The sequence below is a fragment of the Suricata suricatta genome, chromosome 5, assembly GCF_006229205.1.
Source record: "Suricata suricatta isolate VVHF042 chromosome 5, meerkat_22Aug2017_6uvM2_HiC, whole genome shotgun sequence".
NCBI classification, from domain to species: domain Eukaryota; kingdom Metazoa; phylum Chordata; class Mammalia; order Carnivora; family Herpestidae; genus Suricata; species Suricata suricatta.
The window spans coordinates 41,754,996-41,777,941 of NC_043704.1; the positions used below are offsets into that span (position 1 = coordinate 41,754,996).

At 35.3% G+C, this 22,946-nt stretch overlaps 1 protein-coding gene across 2 annotated transcripts in view; it reads left to right on the plus strand.

Annotated features, from left to right (window-relative positions):
* Positions 1-22,946, plus strand: part of EPHA3 (EPH receptor A3) — a 347,174-nt gene that overhangs the window by 254,770 nt on the left and 69,458 nt on the right. The window contains exons 6-7 of one of the 2 annotated variants that reach the window (XM_029939160.1): positions 17,304-17,428; positions 20,260-20,422. In XM_029939160.1, the coding sequence (XP_029795020.1) occupies positions 17,304-17,428; positions 20,260-20,422 (288 nt within the window). The remainder of the gene's footprint in view (positions 1-17,303; positions 17,429-20,259; positions 20,423-22,946) is intronic. The other variant, XM_029939161.1, reaches the window with a different exon arrangement.

Here is a 22,946-nt window from a genome sequence, read left to right on the forward strand (position 1 = left end):
TTCAAGTTTTTTATTGGGGAGATTATCTCACAAGACACAGATAGGGGAGTATGAAAATGAAACAGGGGAACCAAGGAAACCTCTGGAAGGTGAGTTATTGGTCAGGTTGCCCAGGGGGAAACCAGAAATTAAGTCTAAGTGGTGAGAGCTGGTATAGCACATTTGCTTTAGAGTTATCCCTTCCAAATGAAGAGAAAGCTTGGGTATTTACACATTAACTCCCCGTTGGTCCTTGACTGCGCGCTGTTCCAAGGAAGAGACATAATTGAAGGAGTATTAATTCTTAAACCTTCCAGCCTGAAGTGTTTGGCAGAACTGACTCTGATGCTCAAAGGAAGCCCTCCCAAGTAGACTAAGTGCTGGCAGCTTGAAATAGAAAAGTTACCGTCCATTTGTAAATTCCAAAGGGATATTGTTGGGACACCAACAAGATACGCATTAGGTATACTGGATGGGTCAGAGTACTTTAAACCAGTTAGTGTTTAACTGAGATAATAAGTTCCATATGGATTTAAGGGAACATGGGGTATCAGTAATTTGTAAAAAAATCCAACTCTAGTAATGAGAGTGTGTTCAATCTCTATAAAGGCAGGCTTCACATCTGCTTTTTACATTGTTTAAACCATCATACCTTCCATAGTGCCTGGCACGTAATAGATATACAAGTTATTTGGGAAAGAAATAATTTTACGGTATTTAATATTTTTACTAAGGAATTAATCAAAGATATGTAAAAGGGAACATGTAAAGAGATATTCATTACATTATTAATTTAGAAAGGGCCTCAGAACAATAATAAGTAGAGCTTTAAGACTAGTTAAGACTATTGCTTTAATAAATGAAATGCAAATTATATTATTTTCAGTGTCTTTCCAGAGAACTGCTTCAATACTTCTTTAGTCTTATTCCAGTAGAATAGTAGGAAAGAAGAATATGAGGCTAATGGTAGTCATTAACTGTTTTTCTTAAAAAAATAACCATTTATTCGTTTCTATTCTCTAAAATAAAAACAGAAATTATCTCATTATTTATATTGCAAGGGATATTGGTAGGTATGACTAGAGGGATTCAAATTAGAGAAGTAGATGAAAATAAGTGGGAGTGCCCCTGTTTGCTAACTGTTGGTTTAGCTGAGTTTCTTAATAGTTTTGTTATTGTTGTTGTTGTTTATCTATTTTAAAGAGAGAAAGACAGACAGAATGTGAATGGGGGAGGGGCAGAGAGACAGGGAGACAGAATCCAATGCAGGTTCCAGGATCTGAGCTGCAAGATCATGACCTGAGATCATAAACTGCAAGATCATGACCTGACCTGAAGTCGGACGCTTAAATGACTGAGCCACTAGGCACCCCTTGTTTCTTAATATTTTTAATTTAGCATTTCCTTTTTGTGGAACCAGAAAAAATAATTCTCATTTTTTAAGAGAGCTCTTAAAGTTAAATAAAAGAATGGGTGGATTTAACATAAAAATGATCAGCAGTTGAGCATTACATAGGAAATATATATGTATATATATGTATATTTACATGTATATTACATCTATATATATACACATATATGTAAATATCATGTTTATACACATATATGAGTGTACACATATAAATGTATACAGTAATGCCCATTTATCTGTGGAGGATACATGTCAAGACCCCCAGGGAATGCCTGAAACTACAGCTAATAACAAACCCTATATATACTATCTTTTCCAATGCATATATACTTGTGCTAAACTCTATAAGTAGGCACAGTAAGAGATTAATAAAAATAATAATAAAATTGAACGATTATAATAAAAATATGTGGCTTTTTGAACGTGCTTTTCTCTCTCTCTCTCTCTCTCCCTCAAAATACCTTTTTGTATTGTACTCCCCCCCTTTTTTTAAGTTTATTTATTTTGAAAGACAGGGAGAGAGAGATCAGAGGTGGGGCAGAGAGAGAGAATCCTAAGCAGGCTCCATGCTCTCAGCTCAGAGCCCAATATGGGCCACAAACTTACAAACCAGAAAATCATGAAGCAAGTGGAAATCAAGAGTCAGATGCTTAACTGACTGAGACACCCAGGCAACCACGTACTCATCCTTCTTATGAGAATGATGATGTGAGATGATAAAATGCCTCCGTCACAAGAGGAAGTGAGATAAATGACATAGGGTTTGTGACATAGCATTAGGCTATTACTGATGTTCTGATAATAAGTCAGAAGGAAGATCGTCTATCACTGGACTATGGGTGACCACAGGTAGCTGAAACCATGGAATGCAAAACTGCAGATAAGATACCTATGGGAGAGCCTAAGTGACTCAGTCAGTTGAGTGTCTGACATCAGCTTAGGTCATGATCTTGTGGTTTGTGAGGTCCAGCCCTGCATCCGGCTCTGTGCTCAGAGCCTGGAGCCTGCTTCAGACTCTGTGCCCCCGCCCACCTAGCACCCAGAACACATGCTCATGCTCCGTCTCTCTCTGTCTCTCAATAATAAATAAACGTTAAATTCTTTTTAAAAAGATACCTATGTAAATGCTACTTACATATTTGTGATAGTAGTTGTGTTATATATTTTAAATATATTATGTAGTGTATGCATATAAATATGTCTTTCTGTATAGAACTTTTAAGATTATTGCATTCAAGGGGGTGCCTGGGTGGCTCAGTCAGTTAAGCATTCGACTTCAGCTCAGGTCATGATCTCATGGTTTGTGAGTTTGAGCCCTGCATTGGGCTTTGTGCTGACAACCCATAACCTGGAACCTTCTTCAAATTCTGTGGTGCTCTCTCTCTCTCTCTCTTTTTCTCTCTCTCTTTCTCTGCCCCAACCTGCTTGTGCTCTATTTTTGTCTCTCAAAAGTAAATAAATGTTAAAAATTAAAAAAAAAAGATTATTGTGTTCAGGTTTTACTTTTCATTAGTCTTCTTTTTGTAAATACCAATAATGGGTCTATAATTTTTCACTGGTATTACATTTCTGATGATTCATATAGTTTAAAGAATTTATGTTCAAATTTCATAAAACATTTGGACTCATTGTTTTTATAATTTTATATTTATTTTGATAATTAAAAATATAAACACAGAGTTTCCTCTATATTACATCTTCCATCCTATATTTGGATTAAACATGTATTGACTTAAGATTTCAAAGGTACTAACAAAGTTGACACTAAGTACTCAGAAGCTGGTTTTGCAACTGGTACTCTTGGGATGGTTAATCATCAATATTATTTCTCTGTTCCTTAAATGAACATTGGTAGTTAGCGATTTGTAGTTCATAAGGACCTTTTAATTTATCTTCAAAAAAAAGACTTTGAACACATGTTATTTTGTTAAATTATAGACGTCAACTGAATAAATTCTTCGGTTGCATATTTTCTTCCTACAATTGCTTTATTGTTTTCTTGTCAATCCTTGCTGACTTTTCATGGAATGTGTTGGAAACTTTTTCTCAAAATTTGCCTTTTGTGTCTGTACGTCTTATAGTCACATCCCTTATTACAATTTTAATTGATAACAGGTCTTAAAACAAAGGCATAGATTTGTTGTTGTTCAAAACTTGTTGTATTTGGGTTGATTTTTTTCTAGTCTGATTGCATGATCCACCATTTCACTAGAAGCTAGTGGTAAATTACCAAAAGAACTTGCCTATGTGTTTGTATATACTCCCCCCCCCCAATTTATCAATGAGAAGAGCACAGACATTATATTGATTATGTGTAATTGGCTATGCATTGGATGGTAACAAATGTTAGTGGAATATTCATTCCACATGTACTCATTTGCAAATTGTATACATTGGGTAGGACCCAGTGCCTGGCCTTACAGACCTCTTGTTTCAGGATCCCCTTTCAGAATATTAAACCAAACCATTACAGCTCCAAATCAAATTGACAGTCATTTATTCCTCAGGTTAACAAAAAGTAAAGTCCCACACATTAACCATCCAGGAAAGCAAGATATATACATAGATCCATAAATGCATGTATGAAAACAAACTCTGAGCTTACTAGAATGTAGCTGGAATAGAAAAACCTGGTTGTGTTTGGAGAATGGACTGCCAGACATCTCAACCTCAAGTTTGCTTTGCCTCTAGCATGTTTCCCTTATTTTTATCTAGCTAGGTGCATTTTGAAGGAAATTTAACTTGAAAAGCATGTTTCTAAAGCTAAACCACAAACTGAGCAATGTGAATAATAATGATTCTTGGCCTATTGTTTTTCAATTCCAGAAGGAATCTGACAGACCAAATCAGTAACAAGTAATAATGCCTATATAATGGTTTCACACAGCTGTGTCTTTTTCTTTTTTTCACAAACAAGCCTGAAAATTAGAAAAAAATAATTTTTGGAACACAGTGGGGAAATGTTTAAAATTATTCAAAGCCATGCAGTTTAACCTCTTCTCAATATCAGTAAACCGTGTATACTACTTTTTTTATTTCAGATTATTCTTTTATATATATACTTGTGTGTGTGTGTGTGATTGTGTGTGTGTGTGTGTATGTGTGTGTGTGTGTGTAACTGTATTGGGGTGTGTTTAATATCTCATGAAATTTACCCATTTCAAGTGAACAATTCAATAATGTTTAGTAACTCTTCTGACTGATGCAACCATTGCCATACATCAGTTTTAGGATAATTTTATCCCCCTAATAAGTAAACAATAAAGTTATCACTGCCTTTTAAGCTCTGTTTTCAAAGAGAAATTCTAATTTAAGAGTCTTTATGTTGAATTTAGTTTTTCATAAATAAAACTCAACACAAAGTGACTTGAGTTTAGTTCACAAGCTTGGGAATGAATGTTGAGAATTTTTCCACACTTTAGATAAAATGTACTGTCTTCTGGTGCAAACTGAAGTTTACACAGCTCTGTCTAAGAATTCTTGCTCTGTGTAGACTAAAGACCATTGTCTGTTTGTGATTGGGAATTGGAAATGCAGGAAATTACAGACATTAAAATGAAAGCCAAATTCTTAACAAGTATTACTATTTTGGTATTCACATAATTTTCTTTGTAGCTTTACTTATGCAATCCAAAAATGGAACAACTTAAATCTGTTTTTTCCAAATGTGCTAAAATTTTTATGTGGCATGTGAAAATTAATTTGTTCTAGGCCTTAAAATGCTAAGGTCAATTATGTGGCATTTACATAATTGCAAAAATATGTGTTGATTCATCTTCTTTATTTGAATTCTTGAGAATTAGAAATCTTCCAAAACTCATTCTGGCTCAAAACGTATTTGACAAAATTCTTCAGATAAATTAATCTTATTCCTGGAACTAAAGAGGTCAAACCACAGGCATCATGGAAATTAAGCAGCAGGTAGTCTGCCTTCACAATTTCCCCTTTGTTTTCTGTTTATGTTTTTTAGAATCTATTTGTGGGGAATACAATGTTGTTTATTACAATAAATGTTTGCATTTCTTAATCAAGTGATATGGGTAGAGAAAAGAAATTTGGGACAAAAAGAGTTTGGGAAGTATTACTAAATGCAAGCATGAACAATGCAAATTTTACAGCCAAAATAGAAATTTTGCAGGCATGATTGCTTTCAGAAATTCTGTAAGTCTCTGCTGGTGCACATTTTGTTTGTATAAATATGCAAACATACCTGAATTAGCATATTTCCCACCTGCATCCTTCAGACAGCTAGACTACAAAAAATTAATAAGCACAACCTCTTTTTTACTACTTAATTTGTTAGATTTTAATTGAAATTAGATAATGGGCTTGGGATGCATAATTTGAAGAGATGTACAGTGCATATGAGGATCCATGTAATTGTCAAATGCATTGAACTCTTTCCTATTTTACTTAAAAATTTTCAAGTGATTTCTTTCAAATTAACAAATGAAGACTATTTTGTTCTTGAAGAGTATAAACACACCATAAATAAGGCCCTAGCATCAAGGTAACATAGAAGAAGGGCTGCTCAGGGGCACGTGGGTAGCTTAGTCCGTTAAGCAAGCGTTCAACTTCCTCTCAGGTCATGATCTCATGGTTGGTGAGATGGAACCCCGCATCAGGGTCTCTGCTGTCGGGACTGAGCCTGCTTTAGAGCCTGTCTCCCTCTCTCTGTGCCCCTCCCTGCTTGCACTCTCTCCCTCTTTCTCAAAAATAAACATTATAGAGCTGATCAGGAAGATGATTTTTATGGTAATAAACTATTCTATATTCTATACAGTTACTCACCAGAAATCTTCCTTTCTGGAATACTCCCTTCCCCCACTTTTTTTTCAATCCAATCAGTATTTCTATATATAAATAAATTGGATAGGTCTGAGCTAATTTTGGAAATATGATTTTGAATGTTGGACCAGCCTTTGCAGATTTTCTGGTATTGGAATTTTGGGCTTTTACCTCCGTAAAGGAGGAGATCTATCTCCATGATTCCTAAAGAAGACTTCTCTCCCTGCTTCAGTTAGTCTCTGCTACACTCAGGGTAGAATTGCTGGGCGTATACAAGCCATAGAGTCAGGCCTACATAAACCATACACAGAGCAGAATTTCTCAACATTTTTTCTGCTTCCACACACAAAATCAATAATATCTAGATATAACGTATACTTCTATGGTGTACATTTATGGAGGAATAATGCACTATAAAAATTCATGATTCATACAATAGTGATAAATAATGGTTGCTCACCCATGCATGTGATACTTATAAGGACAGTTGTCATTCCTTCAGGAGTAAATCAATTTCTCACTCACTCAAGAATGTATGTAAGTAAAAGTGAAGTTATTATAGGGCCACACATGAATTCAACAAATGCATGAATGCATGTGTGTGTGTGTGTGTGTGTGTGTGTGTGTGTTTCAAATTTTGGTGTCTCAATTAAAGTTGGCTATTTATTACTTGTGACAGAGATCCTAACTGACCCTACACACCAGGGTTTAAATATGACTCCTTGAAGAATTCTGAAGAATTCTGGACTGATATAACTATGGATCATTTTCTCATTTTTCTTTTCTCTTCTTACTTATAAAAATGAAAGGATCAGGTAAACAGAACAAAATGTTTTCCCCTGGGCCTCAAGTATGCCAACTAGAAGTAGGTCCAGATAAGAGTGGTAGCTTATGATTTAGTGTCTAGTGTCTAACAATGTGATGTGACTAAAACCAGGGAGCTGATGAACAGAGACACAAGAGGCCAATGGATAGGAAGCCTCTAAGATCAGAGGATCTCTTAAGGATTTCAGATGAACAGAAGGATGTCTTTCTTAAATAACATAATAGGTTAAAATTATGTACTGTTAAAACTGCTGTAGGCTGTTTTTAAACCTTAGTAGGTTAGACATCAAAGACTTCATCATGGAAATCTCTGGATTTGATGGGAGTGACACAAAAACAAAATTACATCAGGGCTGTGTGCATTCCAGATATTTTTTTAGATAGCTCATAGTGCTGTCAAGAAGAGGGCTTTTACTTTCTTGAAATAACTTTTAGATAATATTCCACTACTATAATTGTCTTAAAATATTGTTTTTATTATTGTTTGGGTATGATAAGACCAACAGATCAGTCAGGAGATGTTTGTTATGAAGAAGCTAGTTTGTTCCTCACAGTTCTCAATGGAAGGGGAGAATGCCGCACCATGGACGGTCACACAGAAAAGTGCCTGGGTCAGTCAGGAGGCAGAAGGAGCAGGCAGAAAGCATGGGCAAGAGACTTTATTGTGGTTTCTGTAGGAAAGGCAAGATAGGTACACCTAGAATTGGCTTGTTTGAATAATTTCAGTGGACTTTGAGGTATAGGGACTCTCTAGCTGTCTGGTACTTGGCCGTGGGATGATTAGGGTAGAGAAATATTGCCTCCTATGGTGAACAGCTAGATAGAGAAGGCTCTGGATTTATTACTTTGCCTATGAAATGTACTCATTTTGGCCAGTCTTTGCTATTTGTAGGAATCGGGTAGCCCTGGGAGAGGCAATCTACCCCAGTCAGCAAGGCTTCAGATGCCAGAGCATTGAGAGCACAGAAAATAAGAAGAGATAGTTAATACAGCTACACAGGAAGATCTAAGTAAAAAATCCTGTTTTGGCCTCTTTTCAAATTGAAGTAGCATTTACACATACTGAGTCGTATTAACTGTAAGTCTAACATGCAATGACTGTTGACAAAAATATGTGCCTCACTCAAAATATAGAGTATCTCTATCGTGGCCTCTTCCTGTCTGTTTACAGTCAGTGTCCTAAGTTTAATTTATTTAATACCAGTGTATATTTTGTCTATAACTATATTATATATTTTATGCATTATAATAAATATAAAACTATATAATATATAACATATATTATATAGAATATTTAAATATTATTATATATCATGTACATTTTTCTCCTCATTTCTGTCTTGGTTGAGTACATGAACCAAACAGCCCGATAGGTTTGATTATATTTCTTACTATTATGTAAAGAGGAAGCGGCGTAAATGTCAGTCCTCTCCTGCACTAACAGTGTACTTAAGTTGTCCCTCTCCACTCCTGCAGTGAATTAGAAGGCAGCAAGCCCTTTGTCACAGGCTCGACAGAGGGTGCCATCAAGGTCCAGAGTCAGCTCCATCTGTTCTGTGCTGGAATGCAGCAGCTGTACCCCCGAGTGACTGAGTCAGAACAGACCTATTACCTCAGCAGCCTTTAAAAGAAACACACACACACAAACTCACAATGTGGTTAGCTTAGTTATAATCTAAACTTTGTTCTTCATTCATCTGGGCTTGACTTTGCACCATAATCCTTTTCCCACCACCATATTTTCATTAGCCACATTCAACAACTGTCCCTCTTAGTCTTTGGAGCTATGTATACTAAAATAACCTTTTCTGCCCTAAAAAGTTGTATAAGATCTGATCTGATCTTGCCCAAGAGTTCATATTTAGTTATTTACTTTGATTACTAACTTGAATTTTGAAGCTTGTACACTATTGTCTTTATTTTGTGGAAAACACTCAATTAAGACAACTTCTAGTAGATGTTGTTGAAAGTAATCCTACATTGGTTGGGAACTTGGGATATTAAAATCCCATCAAAGCAAATTTTCTGAATATATAACTAGGGAAACTTTCCTAAGGACAACTTTAAAAAATAATTGGTATTTAGACATTAAGACTCATGAAGTCAAGATACAGCTTCTAGAAATTTTAAGGTATTGAGAAATTTTAAGAATTAAGATATGAAGTGAGTAATTTCTCAAACAACTTTTGGCTATCTGGGAAGAAAGGGTCTATCCTTTTCATGTAGATTGTTTGTATTATCTCTGGAAAACATTTTTTAAGTTTGGCATAGGAAAATAGCTAGAATTGTAAAGCAAATATTTTCAGAAATAAAGAATATTGTATATTTTAAAATAATGAGTGCATAGTTAAATGCCTGTCTATGCATTTTGAAAGTACACTATGTTTCATGTGTAATTGATGAAGAAAAGAAGACTCTTCCAGAATTAGTTGAATTTCATTTGTTTCACATAAAGAGTAAAAGACAACCAGATGCTCCAGCACCATATCATCTGTGTAAGAAAGAACTTTAGGTTAAAACACACACACACACACACACACACACAGACACACACACACACACACACACACACAAATATTTAGATGAAAAACCAACTATCAGCATTGTTGCCTTGTATATCAAAGCATAATGTCTTTGGATAGGGCTCACTAGACTCAGAAACAGCAGAAACTTTGAAAGTACACATGGACTCCAAAAGACCTAAAGAGAAAAGAATATTGTAGAACATATCAGCAAATCTAAGGAACATATTTTATTTTTGTTCAAGATGTAATGATGTTGTAGATATATACAACCTCTTCAGGAATCTCATTATTTTATGATAAGTTTGCTAATGTACTGTATTTTTCAAAGACAAATAGTTAAATAAAAAACTTTTATTTGCCCTAATTTCTATTATTTCCTACCTACAAGATTCCTTACATTAGAAATTAATCAAGTGTAAGTAAACAATAACAGTTTTTAAAATAGCTACTTATCAATATTAATCTCTTTCATATTGAAACATTATTTTTGAAACCTGTGGTTTACCTTCCATAGATTTTCAAAACCATATCACATATGTGAGATAACAGAAAATATATATTAGTCTCTGTCCCTAGGTCCTGGCAGAGAGCTCCTAAAACTCTTGTAATTTTTTTAACATCTATTTATTTTTTCTGAGAGAAAGACAGAGAGAGTGAGAGCAAGAGCACAGAGAGGGACAGAAAGGGAGAGAAAGAACCCCAAGCAGGCTCCACACAGTTAGCACAGAGTCGGATGTGGGACTTGATCTCATGAACTGTGGGATCACTACCTGAGCCAAAACAAAGAGTCCCCAGGTGTCAACTGACTGAGCCACCCAGGTTCCCCAACCTCTTGTAATTTTCTAAGTGATAGAGCAATAGGAGCATTTTTTTTGTTCTAGTACTTGGTCATTGGCATCAGTTTCTGACCCAGGACTCCCTAAACTCTTGTAATTTCCTGGGTGAGAGATGTGTCTGTTGTTCTAATGAGGTGACTCTGGGTAAGTTTCTGGATGGCTCCTGGATGCAGACTGGTCAGTGGAAAGACCAAGCCATGGAATTTACAGCCTTGCCACCCATTCTCTTGAGAAGGGAGAATGCCTGAACATGTCATTAAACTTGAGCATGCTCACATGATGAATCCTCTGTAAAAGTCCCAATAATATGGGGTATGGAGAGCTTCCAGGTGTGTGAGCACATCCACATACCAGGAGGGTGATACACCCAAACTCCACCAAGAGAGAAGTTCCTGTACTTGGGACCCTCCCAGTGCTTGCTCTGTGTATCTTTTTATAACCTTTAATGAATTGATAAATGAAAGTATTTTCCTGAGGGCTGTGAGCCATTTTAGCAAGTAAATCAAAGGGGAGGAGGAGGTCATGGGAACCTTTGATTCACAGCCAAGTCAGACCGAAATTGTGAGTTACCTGGGAGCCTACAACATACAACTGGTATCTAAATGGGGGACAATCTGTGGGACTGAGCCCTGGACCTATGGATAGCTAACTCCAGTAGGTAATGTCAGAATTTAAAATGTAGGAAACCCAGCTGGTGTCATAGAATTGGTCAGTGTGAGGAAACCCCACACATTTGGTGACCAGATGTGTCAGAAGTGTTGTGACTGTAGGAGGAGGAGGAGAATGTCAGCACTATTGGTTCAGGTGAGGAAATTACTTTTCTCTTTACCATAGAAAATTAATGACATAATTTTATAGATAATGGCATCTCTGCTAAACATATTATAATTTTCATTTTGGTTTGAATTTTATTATTTTAACATCAATAGATAAATAGAATTTATCTTTCAAAGGAGATAACCACAAAAATGTATACTTTACTGCAAGGCTAACAAACTGTATAGCTAGTTTCATGCAAGGTCGTCATGACATTAGGCACTAAAGACTCTGAGGGGCTTATAATGTAGTGGGAAGACATATTGGTAAGCAAATTATATAATTACAACATAATGCAGGAGGCTAAATAATCAGGGAATGTACATCAGAAGGGAGGAAGAAGCTGATTAACTGTTGCCTAAGCAACTCAGGAAGGCTACATGAGGGAATTCTGTTAGCAATGGATTTCTAAGGATTATAAATACAAGAGATTTTTCAGATGGAAAAGGAAAAGATTGATTGTTCCAGACAGCAAGTGTAGCAGCACACTGTCGACAGATGACCAGAGGAATTATCCTTAGAATTTTAGTTTGAATGGAGAGCAATAAAAAACAAAACCAGTATGTGTGTTGGAGTCTTATGAAGAACCTTAATTAATTATGTAATGAATTTCAATTGATGTATCTCATTTTAGTTCAGAATTTCCCAAATGTGTGATCTTAACAGTTTTCTGATATAAGCTTCTTAAAACTTTTGGATCTTATATTTAGTTAATAAGCTTAGAAAAGACTTAGTTGAAATTATGAAATTTTGTAGGAGGGGAGGGTTAATGTTTCATTTACTTTATAAAATGATAAGTCATCAAAAGGCGTAGAAAGTTGCATTTCTGGAAGAATTGAGGTGAAAAGTGTAGAATCCAATGCAAGTGAAAAATGGCAATGGAACTGAAGCAGGGCTGTAAAAACAGAATTCAATAAAGAACATCCATCAGCTTTCAGATTTTGAAGCTGTTGGCTTGCAGGGCTGTTGGTGAGGGAGAATATATAAAGAAGTTTAACTCTGAAATTCAAACTTAGGCTGTAAAGAGAGTGAGTCCTGAGACCCAAACAGGAAATTCTGGACAGCAACAGGTTGAGGAAATCAGGATTGGGATGGCAAGATGGAGAACATTAAGCTATGAATGATTATGCTAATTCAAACCCAAGAGTGTTTCTGGATTTAATAGAAGGGTTCACTTCCTAAAAAACCAAGAAGGAAATGTTCTTAAGTGGGCATTGTAATGAATGGTACAAAAATAAAAGGAAGTAATGCTTTTAAAGGCATGTCTGATTCAAAGTGAAAATCTTTCAACCATTTACTGCATAATATTTTCCCATGGAGATAATTTTAAAAAGCTTTGGCTCACTTAGAAAAGAAATACTGAGCCCTTTTTGTTATTACTTTAACTTGTCCAATCTCTAAACCACAGATACCTCAGAGGTTCATTAGAAATTCCCAAACCCAGAAGGAGGAAAGTCCCAATAAAAACAAACAAACCAAACCAGATCCTTTAGGAGTTGAATTTTGAAGTTTTGACTTCCTGATTCTAAGGATGGGTCATATTTTAGCTCCAGAATAATAGTAAATGTGGCTTAAATACACCACAGTTAAAATAATGAACCTCTTCCATGTCTGTCAGTAGATTTGACACACAAGTATATCATGTGTATGTGTAATTCAACTACAAATTGTAAACTATATGAGCCCCATCTCTAACACAATCTCTTTACATGGAAACCTCTTTAGCCCAACTTTTTCTGCTTCTTCCTTGAAATTTGTTTTTCCGATTATTTCATTAGATGCAGCCAATGGCTCAGGTTACACTGGCAATGGGAGAAAATATTGCCTTTCCTTTATAAATAAATAATCGGGGTTTAATTATCAACTATTGAGGGTTATACTTCTCTCATCTCACAGCCCTCTGGACTAGCCATTACATGTGTCTGATTCAAGAGGATGCCAATTGCAGTGGTCTAGAACGATGCAAGTAGACACCCAGGGAACATTTAATCCTTGGTTCCCAGAAAGTAATGTCTCCCCAGAACAGAAATCGAAAACATTTGATAGCAGCTTTTACAAAACACGTATTACAAGATAACAAAGGGTGAAAACACCAGTATAGTTCTAGGCCATGACCGAAGAAAACTTTTAAAGAAGAATTAATTGAAAGAGTCTTGAGCAAGTCAACTGTGACACTGGGGAATTTTTGTCGTGCCTTGCAGGGTTAGAATTTTTTAGTAGTATAATGTAAGTATAGAAAAGCTTCATGGAGGATGATTAACTATGTGATTCATGAGGCTCTCTTTCCCTCCCAACACTTTTTTCTTGTATGTGTATTCTTTTAAGAAATATTTCAGTTAAAATATAATACATTGCACTTGGGATAAGTATGTCATGTCTCTATTCTTTATTTCCCAGAAGACATTTATATCCAGTTTATCCAAAACAGCAAAAGCTAAGGATCAAATAATCAAATACAACCAAGCTGTATTTTACTCACCAAGACATTATTTTAAAAAAGGTCATTAACTTACTAAAAATTATTTCTGTCCTACTGTTTTAATTTTTCTCATTACCACTTTTTCATATTTTTTCCTTGTAAAACTCTGCATTTACTAACCTGCATAAAAGCTTGACCAGTTTCATAGCAGCCTATTTTGTCAACTTCTTTCTCTTAATAAGAGAGTCATTTCAGTAATACATCATTTGATGTATATAAAAGAGGTCTCGGATTAAAACTCTTAATCTTGGCCTATTGGGGTGTTGACCAGTAATTGCTGTTTTAGTTTATACACCTGCATTTTGCTGGGAATGACCTGTGTCTCCTTTTCCTATGTAACTTTTCACTCTACCTGAGAGCATTTTTCTAGTTTTAAGATGTATATATATATAATGTGCATGAGTCGGAAAAGGACAGAGAAAGAGGGAGGGAGAGAATTCCAAGCAGGTTCTGTCACCAGAGCCTGATGTGGAGCTTGCTCTCAGGTACTGTGAGATCATGTCCTGAGCCAAAATCCAGAGTCAGACAACCAATTGAGCCATGTAGGCACTTCTAGATTCTTTTTTCATTCCAGTAACTATGACCCACCATTCTTTCACATCAAAGTTAAAAAAAAAAACAAAGAAATGAAGACCAAAAAAAAATCAAATATATTTTATGATATATATTGCAATACCATGTTCTCTTACATATGAAAAATAATAAATTTAAATGATTTGTATGGATTTTGGAAACTCGCACTTTGAACAAATCAGTCTTTAATGCCTGGGAAGTAACTTAAAGAAATGTAATCCATATCACTGTTTCTCATTAATATTACAAACTCTACAAGCACATAAGGAAGTGTGGATAAATTATACTTCAAGACATGCATTCAGAGTGTTCCAGAAAATCTTTTCAAAAGCATTGATACAGTGTACTGCCCACGGAATTCATCTCTTCCTGCAGTATGTTTTATTAGATCCCAAAATTATTTATTAGGAGAGAGAAAAACAATTTCTGTTAATTATTTATGAATATTAAAATATTGATGAGCATTACCTAAATGTGACTGGATCCCAGCTGGTGCGCAGGGCTGACACTGCTGAAATGTAGCCAACACAAGAGGCGTGCATTAAAAGAGCAGAACAAATGACTTAACAGGGGCCTAAAAGCAGCAATCAGAAAAGGTTCATTTAACTTAGAGATGGCACAAGCTCCGAGCAATTGCCTCTACTTAAGTAAGTGTGGAATTACAAAAGACTATTTATTACAAACTGGGCCCTCAGCTTGCTCAAAGACCTTTGAAGAATGTGAGCAGTTAGAGTCTTGCTCAGTGTAGAAGCAGTAAACGTTGGGCAGATCCCAAACAACCTGCAAAGCTTTCATTAAAAAGTGAATACAGTCTTCCCCACAGTTGTTCTTTGAAATGAATTATTTTCTCTTTTGATTTTTGTTTTTGTTTTTTTCGTGTGTGTTTTTGCTTTTTTTTTTTTGTTTTCATTTTTTGTTTTTGCTGTTGTTTTTTAAGGAGAGATGCCATACATGGTAATTTTCAAAACTTCTCTGAAAAATATATTTTAATTGTTAGGAAAAATAAACAAGTTTCATGGTGATATGGAATGAATGGAGGGTCTCCATGGGTTTACTAAGAAAGTGTTTCAACATCAAGCATCTTTGAAATGCTTTGTAAGTATATATTAAAAGTTACTCCGTTAATGGATTAGTTTCAGCAGGAAAATTAGTGGAATTTCTTCATTTTATACAAAAACAATATTTGTTTCCCAGGACATTAGGGCTACAAACTTTTTATTAGCAAGTGGATAATAAAGTTTTTTTAAGGTTAGGGTTAAAGTAAAAGAAAACAATTCTCAAAATTTAACTTACTGTTATTTATTTATAACTGAGTGATGTACTTAGACACATTGAATGCATTTATAAATTTTAATGAAATATAACCAAAATAAGTTATTCTTTGCTAAGAATCAATTCAAGAGCAGCAAACCAGTATGGGTTGGAGGGGGGAGGGTGCTGTGAGGCCAATCCAAGAAATAAAACAATAATATTGAATAGACGAAAATCAAATATGAAAGGTAAATGATGCTCAGTTACATGAAAGGATATTAATTACTAATGGGAACAAAACATGAATAAGAAAATGTATTTACTTTCCCATCAGAAAAGCAACAACTACATTTTTCTTTGGCAAAAGACTAAATAACCATTCCCAGGCCATTAAATGAATGATGCTTTAATTACAAAAGAGTTCAGAAGATCTTACAAACAATAGAAATAGGAAGATGTGAAATTTATTGCAGTCGATTTGTCATTTAGATTTACCCATTCTAATACAGTCTCAGCAGGCAAGCTTAACAAAAGGTTTATTTTAAGTAAGGAATACAAATGAAAGGCATTTATAGACAGGAACAATTTAAGAGGTTAGATGCAAATGTCAGGATGTGACAATCACAGTAACATCAAATTCTCAAATATGAAACTTCTAATGACAGCTATAGAGGAATACTAATATACCGTGTTCTAATAATTCTTGATTTGAGAAAAATCTGTAAGAAAATAGGTCCATTAGCAGTGAAAATAATTCAACAGTTAATGTACTTGAAAATTCTTGATTTTTGTTTGTTTCATGTTTGCAGTTTATTTTGCTGCAGTCCATTAGGGCAAGCTGCTGCTGAAGCCCACAGTGAGCTATCTTAGTTGGCCAGTGTACCAAGCTGAGATTTGAAACCAGAAGTGCACTGAGGGATAGTCTGCATTTTTCTTTTTAGTGGAAGGATTTAAAGGAGGAAATCACTTAACATATATTTAGTCTTCCATTAGAATGAAGGTGACTCTATGATATCTGATACAAACAGATGATTTTTATTCATATTCTATGCTTTAGGCAATGCATAGCAAAACAACAAATATAGAGTCAACACCCAATAAGACTCCTCAAAATATATCCCGAGATTTGTGACACCAAGAGTAGTCAGTTCCTTGGTATTTCCTATTAAATATATATATATATATATATATATATATATATATATTTTAAGGAATAAAAATGTAACAGCAGAAGATTATCCTGATATTTTTATTCATGAGAGATTTTTGTCAAAAGCCAAGACCTACTATAATATGTTCTAAACCCTGTCTATTTTACAGTACACTAAATATTATTATTACCTTTAGATACCAAGGGACTCCTGCTGCATAATGGATTCCAGTCCTCTTAAAGAGTTGCATATGAAAATGTTATCAATGAGCTGAAGAATCTGGCATTAATAACTTTGCAACATTATAACAAATAGGTAGCCCTGATGTTTTGTTCTTTTTTTAATATATCAAATATATTTCATTGCTTACATTATAGTAGCAGATTGAAAACATCTGCTCACTTGCCACTAGTCCACCGGCAGCTGAAAATCTCAGCTCATTTTCCATAGGCCTGTATGTATCAAGGCTATAATCCAGCTGCTGAGACTTGATATGGGGCCAGATTAATACTCCAGAGCCTCTGAAATGGAGACAGTGCTTTCTTGCCAAAGATTAGAGCAATGATAGCCTACATTTGCTCATTCCCTTCTCCTGCTCTTCTTCACTACCCTTCCCAGTTGGATTGATTTGTGTCCTCCCACTATCCCCTCCAATTTTTTTCTTTACAGCTCCATCGCCTGTCATGACAATTAAGAAGGATCGAACATCCAGAAACAGCATCTCTTTATCCTGGCAGGAGCCTGAACACCCTAATGGGATCATATTGGACTACGAGGTCAAATACTATGAAAAGGTAGAGAGATGATGTTAAAGGATTGGGCTGTGTAGGGAAAGAGGTTACCTTCTTATGAGTTGTGCACTTGCAAAGAAATCAGTGGCATGGCCAAGAAATGGTAGAGCTCTGTTCGGAACCCTGGTCTTCTGATACCTTTGATTTATAAGTAGAGTAGGGTTTTGAAATCATTGTGCCAAATATCCCCAATTTTATAGCAGTAAGCCACAGCAAAGATGTCAGTGCCAAACTTAAGCCATCTAGTTATGGGATTAGAAATGACATTTGTCCTACACTGAGACCCTGTTCTACCAAATATTTCACAGTGATTCCTTCATCGGTTGATGGGCTGGTCCCTAGTTTATTGTCTAGGCATTGTTTCCTGACCTTCTCATTCACATGAATTTCATTCAGAACGAATAGGAACATTGAACTAATAACAAAACTATTGTATTACTGAATGGGCAATGAAAAGCTTTCTTGATATTGTACAAGGTAAGAAGGTGGGCATAGATGGATAAGTTTGGTCCACATCATAAAATTGTGGCTCAGTAATACAATTATAAAAATAGGTACATGATTATTTATAAGTAGAATTTAGGATATAGTATTTCATCACTCTAAATGGCACTTATTTTTCTTCAGTTATAAATTATGTTGAGGTTTGAAAGCAAGATGTATTCAAATCTTATCAGAGCTGGGTAGTTTTACAGCTACCAACATGAGCAAAACATATTTGTGTGCAGTTTACAAAGTATTTTAAGGTGAGTTAGAACAAATAGTGTATTGATAGAGCACTTCATAGAACTAATCTGCATACATTATTTAACTTTGAGCTGTCTGATAATCCTACGGAAGTAGGCAAATAGGTTCATCCACAAATAAGAAAACAGAGTCAATGGCATTATTTGAATTGCTCACAAGCTGACTGCTAACGGACAGGCCTCTGTTTTGATTCCAGGCAGCCATGACTCCTCTCTTAGTGTGTTTCTCTGTATTACAAGACTTGCTCTAAATGAGTGTGGATTATTAGAGACAGGAGAATCAGTGGTATGAACAGCTGTGCAAAAAACCACAATGTATAAACATTTATCTACATTGTGTAGTTATTCTCTTTATTGAGAATAACTAATAAGTAAGTATGATGACATGTTTTTTCCATACTGCCACATGCAGGGAGAGGAAGGTCTCTCTCATTAAAAGAAAAAGAGAGGCTGAATCAACTTCATTGTGCTAAAGTCATAGTATAAATAAGTTATCTCCTAGCTTTTGGTGCTCCACTGTAACACTGTGAAATAGTCATCTGATCATGATGTTTTTGAAGTGTGACAAGATAGATTGGGCAAATATAAGAATCCATGTTTTATAGGCAATGCAGCAAAATAAAAAAGTTAATGATATGCCTCAATTGCTATTATGCCAGATAGCAAAACCAAGAAACACCCAACCTTTAGACCTTAAAAGCTAATTGAAAAATGCAATTAATCTATGTTCAAATCTTGACAAACATACACAAAATTCTGAACTTATGTCAGAGTCTACCAAGAAAGCACAATGCACATCCTCATATTAAACAATATTCACCAGTACAGGAAAAAATGGCTGAATCTAGTTTTTAACCCCTAAATATTTTAAAATTTGATACAAACTTACTTGCAATATTATCTTCAATATATATGTTTATATAAATACTTATTTTTATCTTACATACATAAATTTAAAAATTATTCATATATATATATTGATGCTTGGAAATGTTTTGAATGTTTCACTAGAATTTAAGCTCTGTAATCTCTAGCTTTTTTTCTTTCTTTCTTTCTTTTTTTTTCAAGGTCTAGCTTTTTTGACTGTATAGTTCACTAATGATGATAAACAGAGTGAAGTTCTAGGCATCTTCTCAATCTTATAAAAAATGAATTATTTCTGTAAAATAAATGTATTTGATCCTTTTATTATTTAATATATGAATTCAAATGCTAATTAATACATAACCAGCATCTCTAACTAACATGTGTCCGTAACGTACATTTTCTGGTAATATTCTGCCATTTTGGTTGAGGGAATCCACTCTGATTCCCAGCTCAGGTGCAGGGACATTCCACCACTGTTCAAAATTAGATTACCTATAAAGCGCTCAGTATATGTTAATGTGCCTTAGGGGAAAAACATAATTCTGTGTAAATCCTATTTTTGTACACAAGGCATGTGACCAAAAGACTTTACTGTTAATATGCACTGTGAATCTCTTTATGTACAATGTGAGTCTCCTGGAGAAGATCCTTTGGAGAAATATCTCTAGACTTTGATCTGAAGATATTTGTCTCTTCTGGACCACAGTGACTTAGATTAAATACAGTGCACCTATAACTGATGCTGAGAAAGTTATTAATGTAGTGCTATGTATAAAACCTGAGCCTTTTTAAATTTTAACATTTTATAATTGATAAAATAATTTTCTGAGAATCAGTAGGACATCCCTATTAAGTTTCATTCAAAGGGATATTTTCCTCTTTGTACGTTTATTTTTGAAATTGGATTGAAGCTTTCATTCTGGCTCAGCAGTGAAGAAAGTATATCACTTGCATATTCACTAACCTGTAAGAATGAAAACTACCTTTTCCTGCTTTTTCTGCAGGGCACAACTCATTTTAAACAAGTTAGGAGATTCTGTATATATTTTTAGACCAAAAATGCCTCTATTATATTCAGAGAATGAAATAATTGTCATCTCTTTTATGTCTTCTATGCTCTGTGTTAAAATCTGAAAAAAACTGGTTTTGAGTGGCTCACATTTTTATCATCTGATAGCCTAATGAAGATTTGATTTTAACATGATTTTTCTTACCTCAAAGCAGGAGCAAGAGACAAGTTATACCATTCTGAGGGCAAGAGGCACGAATGTGACCATCAGTAGCCTCAAGCCTGACACGACTTATGTATTCCAAATCCGAGCCCGAACTGCAGCTGGATACGGGAGCAACAGTCGCAAGTTTGAATTTGAAACTAGCCCGGACTGTATGTATTATTTCGGTGTGAGGTGTAGTGGGAGGTCGGTTGCAAAGGTGTCTGATAATTCATTGTCCTCTCCATCTAAATGTAGATAATGTTTACACATTTAGAGGCATTGAAAGTATATTGCTTGAAATATTTAACAATTTATATAGCATTGGGTCTGTAGATTTATGTAAGTGTGGGTGTGCATCTGGGTGGGTTTTTTCCTTTTCTACGAATAAAACATATTCCAAGGCCTGGAATGCCACTGGTCTTCTATTGCCCATAAATTGCTTTGAGAAATGCTATTTAATATGGTAACGTACTGCCCGTACCTGTTCATCCAGATGTTCCAGGTTCATTGCATGATTCAGTGAACTATGAAAAGAAACTTGCTGATCCATGAGGATTTTAATATTGTTTTAATCCTTAACACATTCAATCTTGTATCACTTGGAGATTAAGGATTTTCTGAAACCTGATTTATCACCTCATTCACATTCACAAGCAATTTGGATAGTGTTGTGTGTCTGACACCAAATTTGGCATAGACTGGTCTAAAATTGGCAAACATTTTCCCACTAACATTTCTCTTTTCCTCAAATACATTTGCTTCATATTAGAAAAGCCCTCTGCAAAAATATAATTTTCATAAAGCTAATAAATATCATGGCCATGGTACTAATACAGAGTGAACCCAAGTTCATGTTTAAGTTAAGGATTTTATTTAGTGTAATAATTAATGAGGAGACTATTATATATTTATTTCTGTTTATTGTATCCTACAAAAGATTAAACTGGTTTGTTTTTTTAATTAAACTGTTAAAGGAAAATTTGAAGAACAGATAATATACACATATAAATACATATTTGTGTGTGTATATTATAGGCAATCAGGCATACTTAAATTTATTAATTTGTCCCAGACAGATTAATATTGTATAAGACAATAAATGTAATGATAGGAATCATCTTTTCTACTCTACATAAACCAGTTCTATCTCTAGTGAATGTTCTGTTTTAATTGTAATGGGAACAATTGTATTCATCACTCAGTTTCATGCAACTTAAATTCACAGTTGTAAAATATTCTAGGAAGACAATCAAAGATGAATTCCCTTTAGAAATTGATCATCCAAGGGGCGCCTGGGTGGCTCAGTCAGTTGAGTGTCCCACTTTGGCTCAGGTCATGATTTCACGGTTAATGGGTGGGAGCCTTTTATTGGGCTCTGTGCTGACTGCTAGCTCAGAGCCCAGAGCCTGCTTCAGCTTCTGTGTCTCTTTCTCTCTCTGCCCCTCCCCTGTTCAAGCCCTGTCTCTCAAAAATAAGTAAATGTAAAAAAATTAAAAGTTAAAAAAAAGAAACAGATCATCCAGGGAGGGTCTGACAATGACCAGCAAGGTACTGAAATGAGACCCAGTAATCTCTTTTGACTGTTTTAATTTGACATTTCTCCTGGCATGAATATTTCCTATCTAAATATTTTGTTCATGATCTAAAAGCATATTGGTTTTGGTACAGTAATATTTTTATTATGTGCACAACCCATACCTATCAGAAACATTAAAGGGGCGCCTGGGTGGCTCATTTGGTTAAGCAGCCAATTCTGGCCTAGGTCACGATCTCCTCATTCCAAGTTCAAGCCCCGTGTTGAGCTCTGTGCTGACAGCCCAGAGCCTGAAGCCTCTTTCAGATTTTGTCTCTCCCTCTCTCTCTCTCTCATCCCCCCACCCCATGCTCTGTCTGTCTGTCTGTCTGTCTCTCTCTCTCTCTCTCTCTCTCTCTCTCTCTCTCTATATATATATATATATATATATATATAAACATTAAAGATAAACACAAATTATAAAAACAGTTTAATATAATAGCTACACTATCAAATAATTATGCTATTTTATGGCACCCCTTTTGTCAGATGATTGGAAATGCCGCCTACCATAACTAGCTGTACCTTCTGCAAGGTATTGAGAATTGAGTGTTCTTAGAAATTATCAGCTCACACTGAAGCGCGGTAATTCTAACTCAAAGGAGAGCTGTCATCCTCAAAAACACTGACCTACATTTCAATACCTCTGCTAATCCTCCTGTGACGGATACACCCTGTGACTGATACACATGTTTTCACCTCTGTGGCAGTCTTGGAGCGCCTGCTCAGATGTCCCTGCCACCAAGTCAGCGGTGGGCAGACAGCCTCCAGCTGCCGCACCTTCAGGACCCACCACAGGCTTCATGCAGGGGCCACGCTCTCTACCATGACTAAACGCCGCACAGGGGACAGGAGGCAGGGCCCTTCCACGCCATGCAGGACGACACAGGCAGTCTTCCCTCTGGGCCTCCAAGAAGAAATGGCTCTCTGAGAACATTAGAAATCGAATGTTATAAAATACCATGAAAGTGCATCTTGAACAGGTTTAAAACAAATTTAAAATTTTAGATGACGTCATAACAAAGTTTAATTGCATTTTAGCATTAGTAGTTCTCAACTTTTTTGTAACATTGAACTAATGCCGGAAAGTTTCCTTTTTTTTTTAAAGACTTTATTTTTAA